General features: G+C 38.6%; 2 protein-coding genes and 1 long non-coding RNA gene across 4 annotated transcripts in view; 1 reads left to right on the top strand and 2 right to left on the bottom strand.

Annotated features, from left to right (window-relative positions):
• Nucleotides 1–1,531: 1,531 nt before the first annotated feature.
• On the bottom strand, nucleotides 1,532–6,947 carry LOC105381355 (trypsin-1). The gene is made up of 8 exons (XM_048633364.1): nucleotides 6,941–6,947; nucleotides 6,461–6,701; nucleotides 5,761–5,893; nucleotides 5,099–5,228; nucleotides 4,195–4,315; nucleotides 2,961–3,208; nucleotides 2,152–2,259; nucleotides 1,532–1,710 (listed from the first exon to the last, which is right to left on the bottom strand). The coding sequence occupies exons 1-8, from the start codon at nucleotides 6,945–6,947 to the stop codon at nucleotides 1,532–1,534; spliced, it is 1,167 nt and encodes a 388-aa protein (XP_048489321.1).
• A 40-nt stretch (nucleotides 6,948–6,987) lies between these two features.
• On the bottom strand, nucleotides 6,988–12,295 carry LOC105385098. The gene is made up of 3 exons (XR_960639.3): nucleotides 12,149–12,295; nucleotides 11,997–12,067; nucleotides 6,988–7,308 (listed from the first exon to the last, which is right to left on the bottom strand). It is a non-coding gene; the product is annotated as an uncharacterized LOC105385098 (long non-coding RNA).
• Nucleotides 12,296–19,973: 7,678 nt separating this feature from the next.
• LOC105381319 overlaps nucleotides 19,974–21,070 on the top strand; it is a 57,172-nt gene continuing 56,075 nt past the window's right edge. Inside the window, exon 1 of one of the 2 annotated variants that reach the window (XM_048625915.1) lies at nucleotides 19,974–20,916. In XM_048625915.1, the coding sequence (XP_048481872.1) occupies nucleotides 20,205–20,916 (712 nt within the window). In that variant the 5' untranslated portion in view covers nucleotides 19,974–20,204. The remainder of the gene's footprint in view (nucleotides 20,917–21,070) is intronic. The other variant, XM_038112143.2, reaches the window with a different exon arrangement.

The following is a 21,070-nucleotide window of genomic DNA, read 5'->3' as shown; positions in this document are numbered from 1 at the left end:
GATAACCGACAATGGAGAAATTGGCACTTTGTAAGTGTTTTTAACAGACTCATCGTAATAATTATAAGTTATGAAGTTGATACATTATAGATTTTTACAAAGTACCTAAAGAGATTTAACAGTAATAAATATTTACACAATGTAATAATATGAAAGAAACGTATTCGATCAATTAGGATATTTCTATAACGGTATTATATTAAATTACTTAGCTAATTAAATAAAATATAAAGTGGAGAGAAATCCTATTAAAGACTGACTGTATTTTGGTTAAATAACGACATTTTCAATTAAAGTAATTGGAAATACTTACCTAATTGGAATTCCTATGTTAAAAGTGATGTTACTAAACGAACACTAATAAATGATAATTTGTTAAGATACGCGCCTTGTACGTTTCATAAAATTCGATCAATGAATCAATTTTATTCACTTTATTTGTATCTTATAATTCGTTTTAGGGGTTTATATATTTCTTGATCTTGATGTTGTTGTAACCATACGTTTGTCAACACTCTTTTAAAAACCCGTTTTACTCATTTAAAAATTGTTAATTGGTGTAGCTTGGTAGCTGATGTAACACTCGAGATGCGTTGTCCTAAAGCTTCGAACTACAAGGCGGTCGACAAATGGTCCCCGCCTATGACGGTGGTCTTGACGTTGTGGTAGATGCCCGGCTGGTGATCCACGCCGCAGCCGAAGCCGGCCGAGGTGATCCCCGCCAGGTAGTACTATTGTAGCTATACTAAAGCATAATAATGGAACTATGTATACCATGTATTGCGGCTTTTGACGGTTCCAGTTCGTATTACACAGCCAATGGCAAATGTTTTGTGGTTCCAAAGCGTTTTCATCTACATTAGTAGCTTGGAACAGATTACTTTTAGGGATAAGGCTACCTATTGCATTATTTCAATCTAGACGGACTTAGGGCGCCTTCAAATTAGTCGCTAACTGTCGCGCGGCTGCAGCGCTGCAGCCGCGCTGCTGTCAAAATCCATATAAATTTTGTAATTTAAAAGATGCGCGACTGCAGCGCTGCAGCCGCGCTGCAGCCGCGCGACAGTTAGCGACTAATTTGAAGGCGCCCTTAAAAGCGATCTCCGTCGGACTTTTTCATATTTGTGTTTTGTTTTCCATCTTGCTTTTTGCTATAGCGCGGTCGACAAATGGTCCCCGCCGATGACGGTCCGGATCCAGCGCGCGGTGGTCTTGACGTTGTGGTAGATGCCCGGCTGGTGGTCCACGCCGCAGCCGAAGCCGGCCGAGGTGATCCCCGCCAGGTAGTACTATTGTATTTACGGCATTTGACGGTTCCATGTCGTATTAAGATAATTAAGACTGACACCCACGGCCAATGGCGAATGCTGTGTGGCCCCAAAGCGTTTTCATCTACATCGATAGCTTGAAAGAGAAAGATCACTTTTAGGGATAAGGCCACCAATTGCATTATTTCAACCTAGACGGACCTAAAAGCGATCTCTGCTGGTCTTTTTTTATATCAATATTTTGTTTTCCTTCTTGCTTCTTGCTACAATGCAGTTGACAAATGGTCCCCCCCTATGACGGTCCGGATCCAGCGCGCGGTGGTCTTGACGTTGTGATAGATGCCCGGCTGGTGGTCCACGCCGCAGCCGAAGCCGGCCGAGGTGATCCCCGCCAGGTAGTAGCGGCCGCTGTCCAAGACTATGAGGGGGCCGCCTGAGTCACCTGAGGAGAGAAAACATGAAGTAAGTTGATTATACTCGTATTATTTGAATACAGTGGCGACAGTGGACACTTAAAATTTTATTAGAAGGCTATGGCTAGCCTTCTTCTGGCGAAAAGCGGTTCTCTAACATGTCGTTGTAGAATTGGATACCTACTAACAAGCTGCAGGCCTTGTCTCAATACCATACAACATTCCCACTAAATATAACAAAATGCAAACGCACAGCCAGTAATAATCAGCTGTAAAACATGAGCCTCCTCAAAGACTGGAGGTTTATTGCCATATTCTTACACAACACAATCATTTAACACCTACATATCTGCGCTGGCTGGGGATCGAACTCTTCAGCATAATTATCTATCAGTCAATGTCACTAACCACCAAACCCCCTGGTCATCAACTACTAATGTTTGTGAGCGCAAATATAAAGAGTCATATACCCAGGCAAGCGTCTTGGTGTCCGTCGGAATGTCCAGCACAGATCATCTCTGCGTGGATCTCCACAGATATCTGCTTGCTCTGGTGCCACGTGATACACTGCTCTGTGCCTGAAATAAGAAGATATTTATGTAATAATATGGTTACAGGAAGACATTTTCAAACGTATAAAATATCAGATCTGCTTACAATCATCTACTCCCAAAAAGTGCCGAAACCCTTTTCCTAGGCGTTCATAATACTACCGTTCCTGAATAAGACTAGTTTCTAATCTGTGCATGCTGCATTGCGATTCTGTAAAATCAGACATCTCACTTCGATCTTCATTCTCCCTTCACCTTTCACTGTGTATATCTCATCTCATACATTATTTGTCAAAATCTCGAAATTCGATGTGTCAATTTGAAAACTCACTCCGGATTCAGAATTGAGTTTTGACAATTAGCTTTATAGAATCGCAATGCTGGTCTCCACTTGATAACTCGTTTACTGTAGGGTTATTGGTTGCTAGATGGTATTAGCGGAACCTTTTTGAAATATATTCAATTTCAGATTAACAGCTTCATTTTGGATGCGATCTTTCAGATAAACCCATGGTATAATAATATTACTATGGGTAAATCCCATTGCTATTTCTATAGCATGCTGAGTGACTTAAAATCCGTGAAACTTTTCAAACAGCAGTGGCCACGTTTAGCTGCTCTATTTGTCATCACCGGCAAAAACACACTAGATGTATTTATCTTTAGACAGACACCAAATATAAACTCCTCTTCCTTACCAACTACTGAACAAACAACAAAACACTCACTCAAAATCGGCACGCTAGCCGACCTCAGCATATTAGTCCCCGTATGCCCACTGCTAGCATCCGTCTTGCCCCACCCAGCTATCACCCCGGTCTTTCCTCTCAACTCCAGGTCATATTCCGGCAGACATATTGGTAGGATGTGACTCATGTAGGTGACTGGACGGGAGAGTTTGAGGAGGGCTATGTCGTAGCGGTCTGGTTGAGTGAGACGAAACTGGAAGTACGGGTGCAGGATCTTCTGGGTTACCCTGAAAGTAGAGAAAGGTTTGATTTAGATACTAGTGGGTTATACACTGCCGGGCAATGAAAACGTTCCACTCACAAAATTCCGATAACAAACGACCCCATTTTTTTCAAAGATTAAATTTAAAATTGGAACAAAATATTACCGATTTTAGTTTGTTATATCGTGATGCTCTGATAAATGTACTTTAATGTTGCAGAAGACGGCATTAAGCTAGCCTTTTCAGTTTATAAGTATTTTAGTGCTTTTCTGAGTGGAACCTTTTCATTGCCCGTGAGTGTAGTTACATACTTTTATAATAGTACTGGATTATAATGCACAATAACATATTTTCATCGGATTTCAGAGAGTTGGGCTGGAATTATGCAGTAGTTTGTAACAACAATTGTAACTTATTCATTAATCGGCAGATATGGTCCTCTGCCATATCGGCGTGCCTATTTAATAGCTTCTTGTAGCTGTGTCGAAACTAAAGTGTGTCAGTGTGGCGAATGGATTAACTTTTTAGCCTAAGTTAAGTAACTTAATGATTGCCTTCACTAGACGAAAGTTTAAGTAATTTTCAGGACTTCTACTTAATTGCAGTTACCGAGGAATCTATGGCTGAATTTAGGTTCTTCCATTCTTCTTTGTCTCTGGCCTCAACTTCCCTTTCTCTTCGAACTCGAGGTATAAGGAGCACTTTCAGGTATGCTACATTTGTTGCAACGCTCTTGCGTCTTTGTAGCGCTGTTTTTAAATAGTAGAGCGCGCTTAGATGGCACTACCTACAAATGATGGGAAGGGTCACGTCCATAGTAGCAGAGTAACTAAATCCGTGGTCGTCTGCTGTGCATTACATACTTAAAATCGCGTACCGTGGAAAGCGGGTGTGGCAAAACCCTCAGAATCGTCTGTGGTCTTCCGCTCTGCGTTAGAATCCTGAGAATCTTGCACCGTAGTAAGCTATAGTAATACTGACACCAACAGGGTAAGTACTAGATGACTCACCCTACTCTCCTAGCGCCGCGCTCGCCGGCGGCGGGGTCGAGCGCGCCGAGCCACACGGCGACGTCGCGGGGCCGCGCGCGCGACACGCAGTGCGCTGCCGTCGCGACAAACCATCGGGATACTGGAATTGGGACAACATTTGTGTTGTTTTCAAGATAGAAAACGGTGGATTTAGTAAGAGCGATGCCACATGGGAGTTTCGTGTGGAATGGATATGGAATAAACAAATATCACTTTTGGAACTAACAAATTTGCCTTACATTTTGACAGTAAAAGTTGACTATACTGTTTTTTTTCGATATGTTTGTGTAGTTTCGAAAATAGCATCGAATCCTGTGATCGCTACAATGAATGGCTCTAATGTTATACACTTAAATTATTCACATAACATTGATCAGATGACACAACGCTAAAGCAACGCAGATACAACTACCACTGCATGGTATTACTTTAAACCTCGGAAAGGGTAACAAAGAAAGTTGGTCTGTATTTAATGTTACACACCAACAATACAGCAGTGGGCCGGTAATAATGATTATCTTTCCGAAAAAACTTCAACGAAGACAGTAGCCAGCAGTCTTTCCAGGAGATAGACCAATGCATAGTGTTGTATCTGCACACTCCTATATCAAGCACTGGTCATCTGTTACTCATTTTTTTTGCAGTCTTATGGCACCCCAGAGGATGCAAAGGGTCTCCACTAATGCCCCCTACTTCCGCCTATCTTCGGCTGTACTTTTGGCCTCGCTCCAGCTAAGTCCAGTGGCTTGCAGCTTGCTTTCAACGCTTCGGCACCATGTTTGGACAGGGCGTTCGCGTTTGGTGGCCTCCAGTCAAACGCTACATTTGCGGCCTTCGTAGCTCCTCTTCGTACTGTTACTCATAAAAAAACATCAAATCTTACCCAGCACCCCCCCGCACTGGAACTCCGAGATCCTCACATGCGCCTGCCACGGGAACTCCGCAAACCGCGCCGCACGGCCGCCGATGATGCGCTTCTGAAGTAGACGTGATGATGGGATGCCGCAGTCAGCCTATGGAGAGAGAGAGAGGGCTTAGTGAAATTAAAGGGCTTTTTTATTTAGTTGGATAAAACGGCAGAGGTGGAGGTTCAAGAAAGAGGAGCTTTTTTATTTGGTCAGATTATATGGTGTAACTTACACAAAAATAGTTCATACAAAAGAATTAAACGCGCGCTCACAATGTAAGTTCTTTCTCAGATTTATGAACTAGTAATAAAATCTGAATAAGCTGAGTGCCAATTTCGCCATAGTGGGTTAGAGCATAACCAGGGATTATTCATTGACTTTTGACACATCTGTCAATAATTCAATATGGAGATGACGTATAATTGATCAACCTCTCCCTATGGAGAAATTGGAGCTAAATCTGGTTGGTAATAATATTATTTAACAGTATTATGGTTTATGTTCGCAACTTTTTCAAAAGCGGGGCAAATTGCCATACAAAATGCCCAATGTCCTTTGTCCAAATACTACTCGATACATTTTGCTACTATGCAATATGAACCCTGGTTACTATTCCATGACAGCTACTACAATCTACCTGTGTATCATCGTCGTCGACACGTCGTCGCAGCACGTTGCTGGGCAGCCCGCGCGGGGGGGCGTGCGGGGGGTCTCGCGGGGGGGTGCGCGCGCGCAGCGGCGGCGACGACTGCCAGGCGGGGGGCGACAGGCTGGAACAGAGGGGAGAAGTGTTGTATTAGTATTTTATACAAAAAAAACAACAGCCGTCACTGAGCGTAGCAAGAGCTAGGGTTTGTCATCATAATGAGAGGATCAACCAGTCAGATCAATTGCCAGTGGCTAGGTGGCCAGGGTGAAATGCTCCTTTAATGCACCCCTTATCATGGTAACTAGCTCGAAGGTACCCCGAAGGTTAAAACCCTATCCACGCTCTCTGGTCTGTTATTGACTTAGATAAAAGTTACTATAGTTAGGGTTTGTCACCATAGTGTCAGGATCAGCCAATCAGAATAGCGTCAGTCGCTTACTGTACAGGTTGCGCCGGACGTATACAAAGTCTAGTAGATACGTCACTAGGGTGGGCTCCTTTCAAGCATATCATAATCATGGTAACTAGCTTGAAGGTACCCCGAAGGTTAAAACCATATCCCCGCTCTGGTCCCTTATTGACGTAGATAAGTGTAACTAAACCGCAATTCGCCATAAATACAGCCATGGGATTAGTGGAACGCGTATTAAACGAGTTTATGGATATCGTCAGTGGCACTTGTACTAACCTGTTATCCACCTCATCATACACCGCATCATACCGCTCTCGCGGCAGACAGCACGAGAACAGCCACCCGTCCCCGCACCCCCGCCCCCGTGCCCCGCCCCGCAGCCAGCAGCTGATGCTGAGCGTGCAGGGTAGAGTGGCGCCCCCGATGGTGCAGGAGCGGGGGTAGCCGAAGAGCGAGGAGATGAGGTTGTCTTGCAGGCCTGTGGGTAGATAAGGAGTCAGTGGTGGGAAAAGTGGTGCTACAGCTCAAACTTTCAGGGCGGAGAGCCAACAATATCGCGTTATATTTATTTGTTTATTTCATACTTTATTTCACAAATGTAAAATATAAGTGTAAAAAAGGTGGACTTAATGCTAAAAGGATTTTCTACCAACCAATCTACAGGCGGTACAGGAAACCAGTAGAAAAATGCAAAAAAAGATAGGGTAAATATATTAAACAACTTCTGTTGGTCACGTGAGTATTTAGAATAGCTACAGCCCATTTGTTTATGGTGCTCGCTTGCAAAATTTAACTTACTTTCGCCAGCAGCTGGTCGTGTGACGTTCAAAATGATCAAAGGAATCAGCACGCCGGGTCTCAGCCGCCATTTTGTCTTCTCCCGCCATCTTGAAATCCGCCATATTGAATTTTCACAGATAACTCTGCTTCTCCATTTCGCAGAGCAGTTTTTTCTCTTTTTGAAAACCTTGTCGTTTATTTGTGGTTTTCTATCTGTGTATTTTTCGCTGTCGATCCATTTTGGGTTGGTTTGTTCATGGTTCACCATTGACATTGCTTGGTTGGCCGCGATGGTTGGGACATAGCGTGAGTGGGTGTGACTGCGGGCCAGGAAATTCAATTATCTGGAATCAAAAGAGAAATACAAATCAAATATGTATATTTTTAGGTAGGTTTGTCAATGTCATACGTCAGCTGATAAAAAACCTATAAAAATATTATTAGGTATCCCAGTCAACGTTAAGAAACTACACAGTCGTAGATCACATTTTATTAGAATTACTGTTTTATTTAATAAAGAACAGATTTCATTTATAAACGTTTATAAATGTAACTTTCTTCAGTAATCGAAATATTAATTACGGCTAAGCAGACCAAGTCTAATTGCAGGCTGTAGTGGAGATATCAGATTTTTTATACAGTCCAGTTGTTTTGTAGTGAGAAGAGCTAAATGCCTTCGTGTATAGGTTACTATGGCCCCGTTTTTCATTTAAGTAAATCTAGGAACCTACAGTCGTCGAAATATAATAGGCCCGTTTGGACAGCTACACAAATTTGCTATTAAATCTTGATTTAATTGATGAAATACATAAAAAGACACATAATCTGGCTTATTATTTAACGGACAAAAGAAAAAAAGAACTTTTAAAGCGCCAAAATTTACTTATTGTTTACATTTTTCATGATTTACGTTTGACACCAGCTGTCATCCCATACATTTTGGAGCTGTCCAAACGGGCCTATTATATTTCGACAACTGTAAGCATGAACTTTAGTTGTCAACGATAATTCGATCAATTGTAGCGCTGCGTAAAACTCAAGTTTTGTTTCAATTGACGTTGAACTTATAGTAAATGGTAAATTAGCCTCTTTACTAATAGCTATCTACAAAAATCTATTAACCTAATATGTATATGTTCCCGTAAGATTTACTCCTTAACTTTCCTTAAAGGCTTTACGTCTTCTAAGTATGTATTTAACAAAGGCCACAACAACTTTCAAACATGAGACGAAAATCGCTTAAGCCGTTTTGGAGCTACGCTACCACAGAAAGTTACACAAACACACAGACATGTCAAACCAACACCCCTCTTTCTGTGTCGGGGGTTCAAAAGGTGTCGATTCCCTGCAGATATCAGTTTCAAGTCGGCCCAGTACTCTAGAGGGTTACTCTATACTGACACGAGAGCTGTCGTGCAATCGGCACGTTTAATACAACGAGATAAGAGTCGGGTTCCGAAACTTAGTTTTTCGTCGTATAAAGTGACCCCCCTGGCCCAGCTAGCCAGCGGTCCGGAGTCGCTTTCCACCAACACTCTTTATGAAAGTGCCAACCGTATCACATTTGCTTATAAATTACAAATGGCCTTACTTTTTAGTAGGTCAAGGTTACAAAACTAAATTTGAGAAGATGCTCGAGGAGTTTCTTTCACCATTTTTTCTCCTTAGTGAGATGGTGGTAGTATAGTATGTATAGTAGGTGGTATTTAAGTAACGACAAATAATTGTAAAATTTTACAACATTTTATTTCATTTCAATTCATCACTATAGTATTAAGAAGATGATATTTTGAGGAGTAGCATGGCACGACTCTATCTTGTTGCATTAAACCTACCGACTGCATTATAAATACATTATAGAACTGCAAAACTTCGTAATTCATCAAGAAAAAACCCTCCTAATTTAAGATTGTCGCTCGAGATTAAAAAAAAAATATTATGTGCTTTAAATTTAAACCAATTTCATCCGTAGAACATATGGGCATAGAATAACAATTATATGGGTTAAGATAAGAATAACACATTTTGACATAATCAATTTGATTGACTTATTATGTCAGAATGGGAGATTGATTGCATGTACCGATGCACCAATACTGACCAATACGCTACCAATGTGTTATAACTATACCTTGTTTCACGGGGAAAGACATCTGATACAAACAAAAACTACCCTTATTCGAATGTAATAAGGGTCCTGTCAGATGTCTTTCCCCGTGAAAAAAGGTATAGTATCTTAAGAATGTTAATAAAATTGTATTAGCCCTATGACGTTTGATTGATAGATTCTTATACCTTTAAAATAAATTTGGTTTACTCTTAAAAACTAACGAATAAAATGAATGAATTTGACAATTGTCATAGGGCTTATGCTATAATTTACAAAAGGATATATTTCGGTATTTTATAAAAGTTTTGACATTTATTAATGGTCCATTGTCAGCTAAGAGAGCGGTTTAAAGCAAGCACTTTAAGATAATTCCAAGCAAAACTTTACACATCCACGCTCCATGGTTGTTTAACAAAAGAACACTTTCAAAAAGAAAAAAACCGTTATTGTTTTTACACTTTCACGGGTCCTGAAAAGAGGTTGTTTAAAAAGAGATTTAGAACCAAAAAGGTTGCAAACTCCATGCTCTGGTCACCGTGTTAAGTATCTCAAGATTATCTTTGAAGTTGTCTGTATATGATAATTTAGTTTTTCAGCAAGTTCAGTAAATGGTGATAGGTATATGTAAGATTGAATTATAATTATGTTTTCTACGACTATGGAAATCTATTCACCGTATAATAAAAAGTCACGTGCTCAACAAAGTTATTAGAAAAGCTTTAATTTTTTAAAATTATAGATGAAAGTTCGTCCATTGTTCATTTTTGGTTAACTGTACCCTTATTTTTATAAAATTCTGTATACCTAATGTCACCTTTTTTATAAGTTATAAAGTTTGATATCGTTCAGATGAACGTTTTTAAAGAAAGCAGAGCGGATGTTTCTTGATGACATAATCCACATTTGTAAATATAAACGACATTACGATTTCAATAAGAAACTCTGGTTAAGAAAGTACCATCAATATTATCAATCCATATACGTACCTTTCGTGGCTTTATGATCCCAAATTGCACTCCACTTTAGTGCTAAAAGCAATCTCTTTAGATATGTAGAGAAAGTTTTTTTGTCCTCAACAACATAAAAACAGACGTCTATAAAATTTGTGTCCAATATAAAAATACGCCCATACAATGTATTATGTCTATTGTGTGTCTATACAATAGTCATGTTTTGTGTTGCATAGACATATAGGAAAATATCGTGAAGAAACTTAGATAGTTACTATAAGAAGAACTGAGTGAAAAATTATATTGGCTGCGGGTTAAAATTCGTTATCATAATCATCATAATACATAATCATAAAGAGAGCAAATTCGACAAAGAAGGCCTTCAAAGAAGGAGATGTGTGGAAAGAAAATTCGGGAAAACATTTTGCACCACGATACAAGGATCATCATTGTGAATGATTTTTTTCAGTAAATACTCAACAAATACCATTGACCACTTACTATATTCACCAGATATGGCTCCAGTTCACGGCTCTAGCTTCTTTCTTTTTTCTAAGCTCAAATTCAAAACAACAAATTACCACTTTATGGCACTGATTTCAATCAATAGAAAAGATACTTAAAAGAAAATTCGCCGCGAGTATTTAACTCAACCGGGAAGCAGCGTTTAAAAAAATGTTTTGATTATTGCATAATTCGTTGGCGTGTGTGTATTGTTTCTGAAGGAGCATACTATAAAGATGATAAAATAAACTTGGATGAATAACAAAGATTCTGTGTTTTACTGATCGTTTCCCGCCCGGTACTTTTTACACAGAATGTAGTAATTTTTCCTGGATATTCTGGGAAATAAGATAACCCATGTTACTCATTGTCTAAAGACCAGCATACTAAGATAAAACATATATTTACAAGATAGCTCGTCATCGTTAAATTATGGTTTAAGGGTGTGGCCCCATAAGTGCGTGGGATCTAAAGGAACTGTGACAAACATATGTGGCAGAGACGACGAAACGCACCAATGGGGCCTCGTTTCTAAGTATCCGCTACATAGATATTTGGTTTCAATAAATCTGTTCTTGATTTCTTTTACCATAATGTTCTGGACTTGGAACATGATTTCCCACGAATATTTGCACGCATGAACTCCAAATTGTAACGCTTTGGTAAAGTTTATACAGGGTGCCCAAAGTCTACCAAAATAACACAAAATGGAGTGTCAGTGTAAAAGAAATGTCTCGTCAAATAATACCCCACTTGTACAACTGAGCTCTTTTGAATTAGTTCGGTTTGAAGATTTGTGACTTTATTCATTGGTATTTGGTAGAGTGGTTAGGTTGAACTTAAAACGGTTTGAAAGTAAACAAAATGCGGACTGTTTTTTTCTTTGTTTTTGTATGTGACACTCCATCTTGTTCGTATATTGTTAATCTAAGGTCCAGTCCAATAACTATATACCACTTCTACAAGACCTGTAGATAATTTAAATCATTGATGCGCGTACGAGTATTTCCAATGAGAATAGATATGAGGAGCCATATCACACCCCAAGCTAGGCCAAGCCTGTAATATGGGTATCAGACAGCTGATCTACACAAACACATAGATATATATACATATTAACACCCAAGAATTCTGAGGGGGTGAAGCTCGTGTGTGCGGCTCTCTCGAGTGGAACCTTTGTACGTATCCCCTTAATTTCAGCTCAGCCAGATTAGCTCCTGAGTGAACTGGAGCAGCAAGTCTGAGTGTGGAAATTGAACCTTATAGGGTGACTACCATAGGGACCGGCTCAGCATAGGGCGACATAGGGAATCGGCTGTCAGAAGGCCGTCACACTAACCAATAACCTATCTTTGGAGTAATTCTCCTTCCAAACGCTATTTTATATACATATCTAAATCCGTACTACTACTTACTAAAGTTGTAACCAAACAGGCTTAGCTTAGACCGAGCTTTGCTCTATACTTACTTGACACTAGTACCCCTTTCACTTTAGTTCTAGAATCACTTTCACCCGATAACTCATTGCCGAATTAAAACCTAAAATAATTAATTTTACTTTTAATTTAATCTACAAAATATATAAATTGACACTGTTGCAAATTAGGCAGCGTGAAAAACCTTTTAAGAAAAAGCACTTCGCGCGGGAAAATTGACATTTGCGTTTGACGTTTTGTGTTTTTAAATCCTGGCCGTAATTAAAAAGTTGTTTTGTTTCTTTTGTTTGTGGCCTGAGTTTTGAACGCAGTCAGCCTCTTTGCCGTTGGAAGCGCGACTGAGGTTTCACAGAACCAGTCATGGTAAGGCTGTTTTCACACTGTCTCGATTATTACAGGCTTCTGATAAAAGTGTTGGGTGTGCGGCAGAAAGTGTGCGATCGAAGAAATGTTTAATGAATGGGATATAACTTTATTGAGTAGAGTTTCTTGGTCATTGGCTCGTATTATAGGTGTGTATAATTGTATTCCATTATAGTAATGTACGTAATGTAGGTGTTTCATATATTTTAGCCGTGATGGCGTTATTATTAAAAGGTTCAAATCCTCACATGTACCAAAAATTTAAGTACAATTACTATACATCGTGCAATCGAGCATCGTACAATGAAGGAAAACATCATAAGGAAACCTTCACATCTAGACTCTAGATAATTATGTAACCTAAATGCATTGAACTCATTCCAAAAAGGCGATACTACCTTAATACTTTAGACTATTGAAAGATAAAGGGAACTCTTTTATCTTAGATATACTTCATTATTGCCAAAATGCAAATGTCAAATCTACTAACGTTACTATACATAATATATTTACGACCAATTTACAGTTGTAGTATCCGAGATAAAATAGATTTTAGTAAACTTTGCAAAGGTGTGACTACGGCTTTACACGGACAGCCAGCGAAAGGCCGTTTGTATGAACATCTCGATACAAGTTCGTAAAAATAGAATATCTTTACAACGACATCTTTCTTTCCTTACTATTAATTAATTTTAGTGTCTATCTTACCATATTAAAGATATAAATAATCAACTGATATACAGTCAGCCAAAAAGGAGCAAAATTCAGTATACATTATTATAATTAAACATTGTAATATATTAATACAATAAAACTTTATTCATAAACACATTTTTAACTTTTGTAAGTATTTAATTTCTACATATTTATTTATTTTATTTTAAGATATCCGTATAAAAGTGGCTTAGTAGGTAAGTCGCATGCAATGAACTCTGCCTTATTTATTTATTTATTTATTTATTCTTCATTGCACAATATACAAAAGTAATTATGTACAATTAGGTGGACTTAATGCTAAAAGCATTTTCTACCAGTCAACCTACAGGAGGTACAGGGAGTAAATTGTATGGGAGTGCAAAAAAAAAAGAACTTATTTAAGAAAATTTCAGCGAAGAAAACTAAAAATGTACTACTTAAATATAATATCCTACAACAATTTATACTTATACAATATACTAATAGATAATATATAAACCTATACCTATAAAATATATACAATACATAAATACCTAATATAAATATATATACTATAATATTATTATTATATAAACACACAACAACTGAGGTGCATGAAAAAATTAACTGTCTTCTATCCTATCCTGCTGAGATAATGAGCCCGAACCAGTGATTTAAATACTGCTCGACTGGGAGCCTTCCTGATAGACTCGGGGAGATCATTCCACAGTCGGACAGCTGTAACAGAGAAGGAATTAAGCATAAAACCTGAATGATGTAGTGGTAAGGACAACAAAAGATTATGGGAGGAGCGGAGGTGTCTGCTATGAGTATCTGATAGGAAGTTGAACATAGATTTAAGGTAAGAAGGGGAATTAGGTTCAAAGAGGACCGAAAAAAGAAGGCAGAGAATGCGTACATTCCTCCTATCTCGAATAGGAAGCCACTTTAACTTGGCACGATAACTGGACACGTGATCATATTTTCGGAGACCGAAAATGAATCGTATACAGGTATTCTGCAAGCGTTCCAGTTTGTTAAGCAAAGCCTCAGTCACATCCAAATAGCACACATCAGCATAGTCAAGAATGGGCAAAAGAAGAGAGGTTGCCAGAGAAAGTTTTGTCTTGAAAGGCAGAAAGTTTGCCTATTGCCTTCGGTAATATCACTGGTAAAAATTCACCCTGTTTTCCTTCTCGTATTCCAGTAGTATGTATTGTGCATAAGATTGCATATGTCCCGGTGTCAACACGATTTAATGCCAGCAGAAGCTTTATTGAAAAAGACTCATGATAAAAATGGTGTATACTCAACTTACAATACAAAACACTTCATTTGCACCAAGAACAAAGAAAAAAACTTACAAAAAAAAACTTAAAAAACGGTACAAAGAGGCGGCCTTATTGCTTATAGCAATCTCTACCAGACAACCTTTGGATGGAAGAGAGTGAGTCTATGTATATGATTGTGAGGTAGTTGTGGTGCAAGTATATACTCAACTTATACAAAAAAAACACACACACACGCACTCACGCCTTGTTCTAATGTACTCCCTTGCGGGGTAGGCAGAGGTGCATTGCTGCACCCACTTTTCGCCAGAGTGTTATGTTAGTCCCAATGTAATAGGGGGCGGGCCTATTGCCATTTTACGGGCACATCCAAGACCCGAGAACGAATATCTGTGTTTAAACAAATATCTGCCCAGCCGGGAATCGAACCCGGGACCATCGGCTCAGTAGTCAGGATCACTAACCACTACGCCATTCGGTCGTCAACAAATTACAAAGTTCCAGTGACATCGCGCCAAATTACTGGTAAAAGGCTAGCTTAATGACACCGTCTGTAATATTGAAGAACATTTAACAGCGCATCAGAATATTAAGTAGTACTTACCTCAAAACGTAAATATGGTAGTCCAATTTTAAATCATTTTTTTAAAGAAAATAGGATCATTTGGTGTCGACATTTTGTAAAGCTGCGTACACACCGGGCCAACGAACGCGCAACGAACGCCAACGGTTATCCCAACGATGGATTTTATCATACATAATACAGGGCAGATTGCAGCAACGAAGGCCAACGAAATTCGTTCGTTGGCCTTCGTTGGGCCGGTCTGTACGGGGCTTAACTGGAACATTTTCATTGCTTGTAAGTAGGTATATTTTTTATTTTAGTAGTTTCATCGAAGTATCCTTCCACCTAAGAAATATCTAGCAAATTTTAATTATAAGACCACCTTTACACATATGTATTAGATTATATTTTATTACTGTAACGTACTTTAACGTAGGATACCCTTCTTCTTCTTCATTCCCGCAACTCCTCCAATACGGATACCATGTACACCTATGATTCAATAACATTTAAATACTCATCTATGTCATTTGTATATTTTATTATTACACCCCTACTTTTGCTTTAAACTTTGTTTGTTGTTGACTTTTGACACATCTGTCAAGAATTCAATATTGAGATCACGTATAATTGATAACATTACAATATAACAGGGGTGTTAATGATCTAACAGACTATGGTGAAACTGGGCCTTAGTGTAGTATACACCACTTTAACGGCATAGCGTGTAAACTGTGTGTGTCACTAGGTTTTTTGCGAAAAGTCGGCGAATAACGGACAACCTCTGTATTTAGCGCTGTCGGTTAATGTATGGGATATGTATTATGTATACAGAGGTGTTCGGTTACTTTATTGCATTGTCTTTAGTAAGGGAATTGTTAGAGGTTTGTGTAAGGTAGGTTTTTTATTTCTTTGTGTATTGTATGTTGTTACTTAAATTATATACTTACTACGAAGGAAAGGCAAAGATTTTCTAGTATTATTATTATTTACTTAGTTATTTTGATACATATCTATGGTGGAAAGTCAAAAAAAATATTTTTTTCTACAATTAGTACACTAAATTTCTATAATCAGCATTTTTCTGCATTCAGCAAGGTTGTAGAAAAACACTATCGTCGAAATCCTCACGAAGTAAGATCCCCGAATGGGTAGGCAGAGGTGACTCACAAGCGAGCTACCCGCTTTTTGACTTCTGATCGCCGTATCGCCGTTTTTCTGGATAATAACTTATATAAAATGCAATTTATGTCTATGTTTACTGCCTTTATTCATACTTAACAATAAAAAAGTTATCAAAGTTATTGGAATTTATTTAAAAAGTAGGTTTTAAAATAAACCATAAAAATGTATGAAACACTTACTAGCAAAAGTTATTAATATCGCCATTTATTTTAGCTGTAGTTAATAACTTTTTATTAAAAATACACACAAAGATTGTACATTTTGTGCCTAAGTATGATTGAATGCAGTACACTTGCACATGTAAAATCTAGTAATTACCATATTTTTTTGATGTGAGTATAGTTAGTTGTTCATATTCATACATAACACAACTCATCCAACACGCAAAGGGTCACCGTAAGGTCAAGTTGTTTTATATAAATGTTAGCTGTCACAAGACACGGCAGATTAAAAAATGCTATAGTTTCACCATCGCACGGGCTAAGATAATTAAATACGAACTAGATAGAGTGTCATTGCAAAACAAACATTTCGACAAATAACACCCCACTTCTACAACTGAACTTTAGTTCGAATTAGTTCAGTAAGTATTCATAGGTTCAAAATCAAAATCAAAATATATTTATTGTGACACATAGGTTTAGGCAGTTATTAACAAAGTCCTGCTAATTTTATTGCTACTATGGTCTGCCCTTGGGCGTACAAAGTTATATAATTATAAAATACCTAAATCATGTAATCTAATTAATAGTGGTTATGTCCTAAAATAAACAGACAATCTAACTTAACAGTTATAATTCTAAGTTACATTTATTTTTGTTTATGTCCATGAAAATACAAGGTACAATGGTCGTTATTCAGTTGAACTTAAAACGGTAAGAAAGCAAACAAAATGTTTTGTTTTTGTATGTGACATACCATCTTGGTTGTTTATTGTTAATCTAAGATTACACGAGCTTAAGATACAAATTTCACTTTTCATTAAGGCGCCGGCGAGCTTGGCGCCGATATGTTGAGAACATAAACAAACTTACGAACGGTTTAGGGTTCCACGGGTATTGTTGGGAACCACTGTGCAGTGAGGAGTCACCTCCTATTACCTCTTCGGGGATTACAGCCAAATATATGCATGCACCTTTTTTCACATACATACATATATGCACTCACGACTGTAATCGCCGAAGGGGTAGTCAGAGGTGGCTCGCAAGCGCCACCCACTTTTCGCAGCACATTTGTACTCACGTGATAGGTTGCAAACCATATCGCCGTTTTGGAATAAGTACAATGCACTTAGGATCTAGAATCTAGATGTGCAGGTTTCCTCACGATGTTTTCCATCACCGTAAGAGTACGTGGTGTTATTGTACTTAAAATTCTTAATTGAAAACACAATTTAATGAATTATTTAGTACAGGACAGGATTTGAACCCACGGCCTCTCGATTGAGAGGACGAGGCCGGATCCATCCATTACGCCACTACCTTTTTTCAAAGATAAGGAATAACTTATATTCTTCTGGCTGCGTCCCCAGAAGGCAAATCGTTTACACCGACTTCGTTAGTGGCATAGGTATTGGTAGACACTCACATTGTGCATTGAAAAATCCTGAGTTCAGTTATTATCGTACGATATTTCAAACGGAACCCTCAGAATACAGACTCAGAATATACTCGTACATACCTATATAAAAAGACACACACATACTCTGTGGTGAATAATTCGCGCGACGGCGCACAAGGTCGACTTCGCTTTCTACATGCAAATGCAGACACGCACAGAGTAGTCGCGCTCAGATGCGACACATGGAATTTTGAGTAAAGGTATATGTCCACAAGCCCAGTTACCAGAAGGAATTTATTTATTTCTAATACTTATATTATCTAACAGGAATCATTATGTTATAACACTGTTTATATTAACGTCGTATAGATGTTACGTTAAGCCGTGAGTCCCGGTTGCTGCTTCGGCAGCAGTCGTTAAGCCTAGTTAGATGCCTTCGGGCAGCTTGAAAACATCTGACAGTCGGGTTTTTCTCTAAACTAACTCTCTCAGCACAAGCTTGCTTGTGTTGGGGTCCACTAACCCACACTAGGCCAGCGTGGTGGACTAGGCTCAAACCCTTCCTTCATTGGAAGGAGACCCGTGCCCCAGCAGTGGGGATGTGATGGGTCGTGATGATGAATATGGTGCCGAAGCGTTGGAAGCGAGCTAAGAGCCGTTTAATTATAATTATTATGAGAGCAATAGGGATAATCTGGACATTAGTTCATTAATGTTTAACAGATAATTCCATTGCTTAGGCTAGAGACTCGGAGTGGAAGCTATTACCTATTATCTCTATTACCACCTTATCCTATCTTTTATTGAGTAATTTTAACTATAAGTTAAATATGAAATATGTTGAAAACAGTTCCTATCTGTATACATATTAAAATTAAATATTACTGTTACTAAATATTTTAGGTTTTCTCGCCACGTCACATCAAGAAAGTTTTTGTTTGCCTCGGAGAGACCAAGTATAGGAAGGTATTATAGGTATTAAATGGTACCATCTGCGAACATTACTTACTCTATGTTACATAATTATCGGCTCATTTAAGTATATGTAAATAGTTTTCTTATAAAATTTTATTTCTGTCATAATTTTGTAAATACGAGATATTTTTTTAATGGTATCTTTTAAGAATATTATTAGAAATACTTTATAAAATATAAAGTTATTTAATGTATAATTAAAGATACATTGTTAGTTTGTTTGGAAAATGTCGATAAGAAACGTGTACGAAAGTTTTTTTTTTATTGCGGATACTACTAGACGCTTGTTCCATATAAAAGACATCAACGCGCAAGAAAAATGTAAGTTCTATCTCAGATCAGTATCTATAGCTACCTCAATAATATATGTATAAAATTTATACAGGGTGATGTGCTAAATTACTGTTATTCAATTTATGGGTTTAACTTAAGATTTATGTAGGAAATAAATAAATAAACTAACTATCAGATAAAATTATTATCCGAATCTGGTCTGGACTTTGTTGTACGGGGAATAGATATTTTTCCAACAATAAAATACAACTTACTGCTCTATCACCAAAAATATGTTAAGTAGTTACTTCTGATATATATCTGAAAAATCACATTTACCAATATATTTTTAAGAAATTGTTGTTTATTTGTGCCAACGCCATCTAGCGGAAAGCATGGATCACTAAGTGAAAGGTTCTTTCCTTGAACTCTATCTGTTGAAGAAAGCTTCGTCTTCATATGCGCCAGCGCCGCTTATATTTTGGTTTACAATTCTCTTAGCTTATGTATAGATGGCTCTGTAATAGAAAATGTACTATATTTATGTTTTGGAAGAAAGGACGGAAATATAGCTATTTTAGACCAACAGAAACAACATAAATGGTTATCCCAAAATAGGCAGGAAAAATACAAATATTTATACGAACAAGGTATACAACTATGAATTAGGTATAAGTCATTCATGATAATTATCTAGGGTAGAAGAAATAAACATGGACATGGAATATAGAGAATACAAATTATAAAAATATTTATTTACCTTTTATACATATTTACTAGTTATGGCGCCCTATACTACGATATATCGAAGAACATCCTGTAATGAAAAAAATATTTAAAAAAGTATCAATTGAAAATCATCAACAATTTTCCCCAATAAATAAAATAAAAATATAAAACAAAACAAAAGCGCTCGGGAAAATACATTTAATCTGTGGAAACTTACGAGAGAAATCTCCTGTAAAAAAAACTTAAAAAAAAGTATTGGCAAAACAAATAAATTGGCTCTTCCACCCCCGCCCCAACCGCGTAGCAACGAAACTATCTCCGCGAGACGAATATTACGCAAATTATCACGTCACAAGACATATCGCTTTACATAACCACCTCCCGATAGTGGGGCCCGGGCCCGCCGCCGCCAGTCCGCGCCCGCGCACCGCTCGCCACGCGCGTCCCACCCACCAACCACAACAAAACATGAACCTTTAACCAACCAATCAGCGTTTATTTAATTCAAAAAACTAAACAGCAAAATTCGGAAACCGCGTTCTAAATTCAAACCGCCGAAATTTAAGTCTGGCGCGCGAAAAAAAATGTTATGAAAGTGAAGTTTGCAGAGCAGTGACCGACGCAAGATGGTGAGCGAAAAGTGGAAAGTGATATTGGTGTTGTGCGCGGCGGCGGCGGCGGAGCGCCCGGGCCGCGCGCTCAGCGTGCACCAGCCGCGCCGCAGTGCCCCCATGTTCGTGCCCCGCCGGCGACCGCACTCCAGGGTCCTATTCCTCGACGATGAAGAAAACCGACAGCCGTACGGCCGCGGGGAAATAGACCTAACCCAAAGCTACGGAAAGATAAAATTCGATGACTCCACAGATTACGACTTCACGTCACCCGAAGACACTACTGAGCCGACAAAACATGTGGAGTTGGATAAAGAACTGACGTCGGGTAACGAAAGGTTCTACGAGCCGTTAGGCCCGAGAATACGGAATCAATATCCACCAATCATACCGCAGTTTTACACGCAGGGAAGGTTCGCTAGACCTTATGCGCCTAATTTTGGGTTCGACCCGTATTACGTTCCCGGGAACTCTTTCGCTCCAGCTGTGAGGAATAGCTTCTACAACCCAAATCAGGGTTGGAAGGCGCGTAGTCCGAGAGTGGTCTTCCCTTTCCAAGACCCTGGAGTGAACTCGTTAGTCCAGACTAATTCCCACGGAGGGCCGGGAGGGTTCAATGATAATGTCGTGTTTCGGGATCAGAACTTTGGACTGAACGACGTGGGGACAGATGACCTGGCTCTGCAGGACATTGGAACTGGAAATGCTGAGGCGTTTGCGGAACGAGGTAAGTGACCTTTTTCTTCTTTTACCTCTTTAATTGAGAGAAAGTTTTTTTTCAGGATTACAATGACGTAGACAAAAACGTATTTAGAATACTAGAAAGGTTTCCTGGGAAGCCAGTAGGTAATATAGGGGTTATATAGATAGAGTTGGGGTCA

The sequence above is a fragment of the Plutella xylostella genome, chromosome 2, assembly GCF_932276165.1.
Source record: "Plutella xylostella chromosome 2, ilPluXylo3.1, whole genome shotgun sequence".
In the NCBI taxonomy this organism is placed as follows: Eukaryota; Metazoa; Arthropoda; class Insecta; order Lepidoptera; family Plutellidae; genus Plutella; species Plutella xylostella.
The sequence above is the reverse complement of the archived record's forward strand: the minus strand, read 5'-3'. Positions and strand labels throughout refer to the sequence as shown.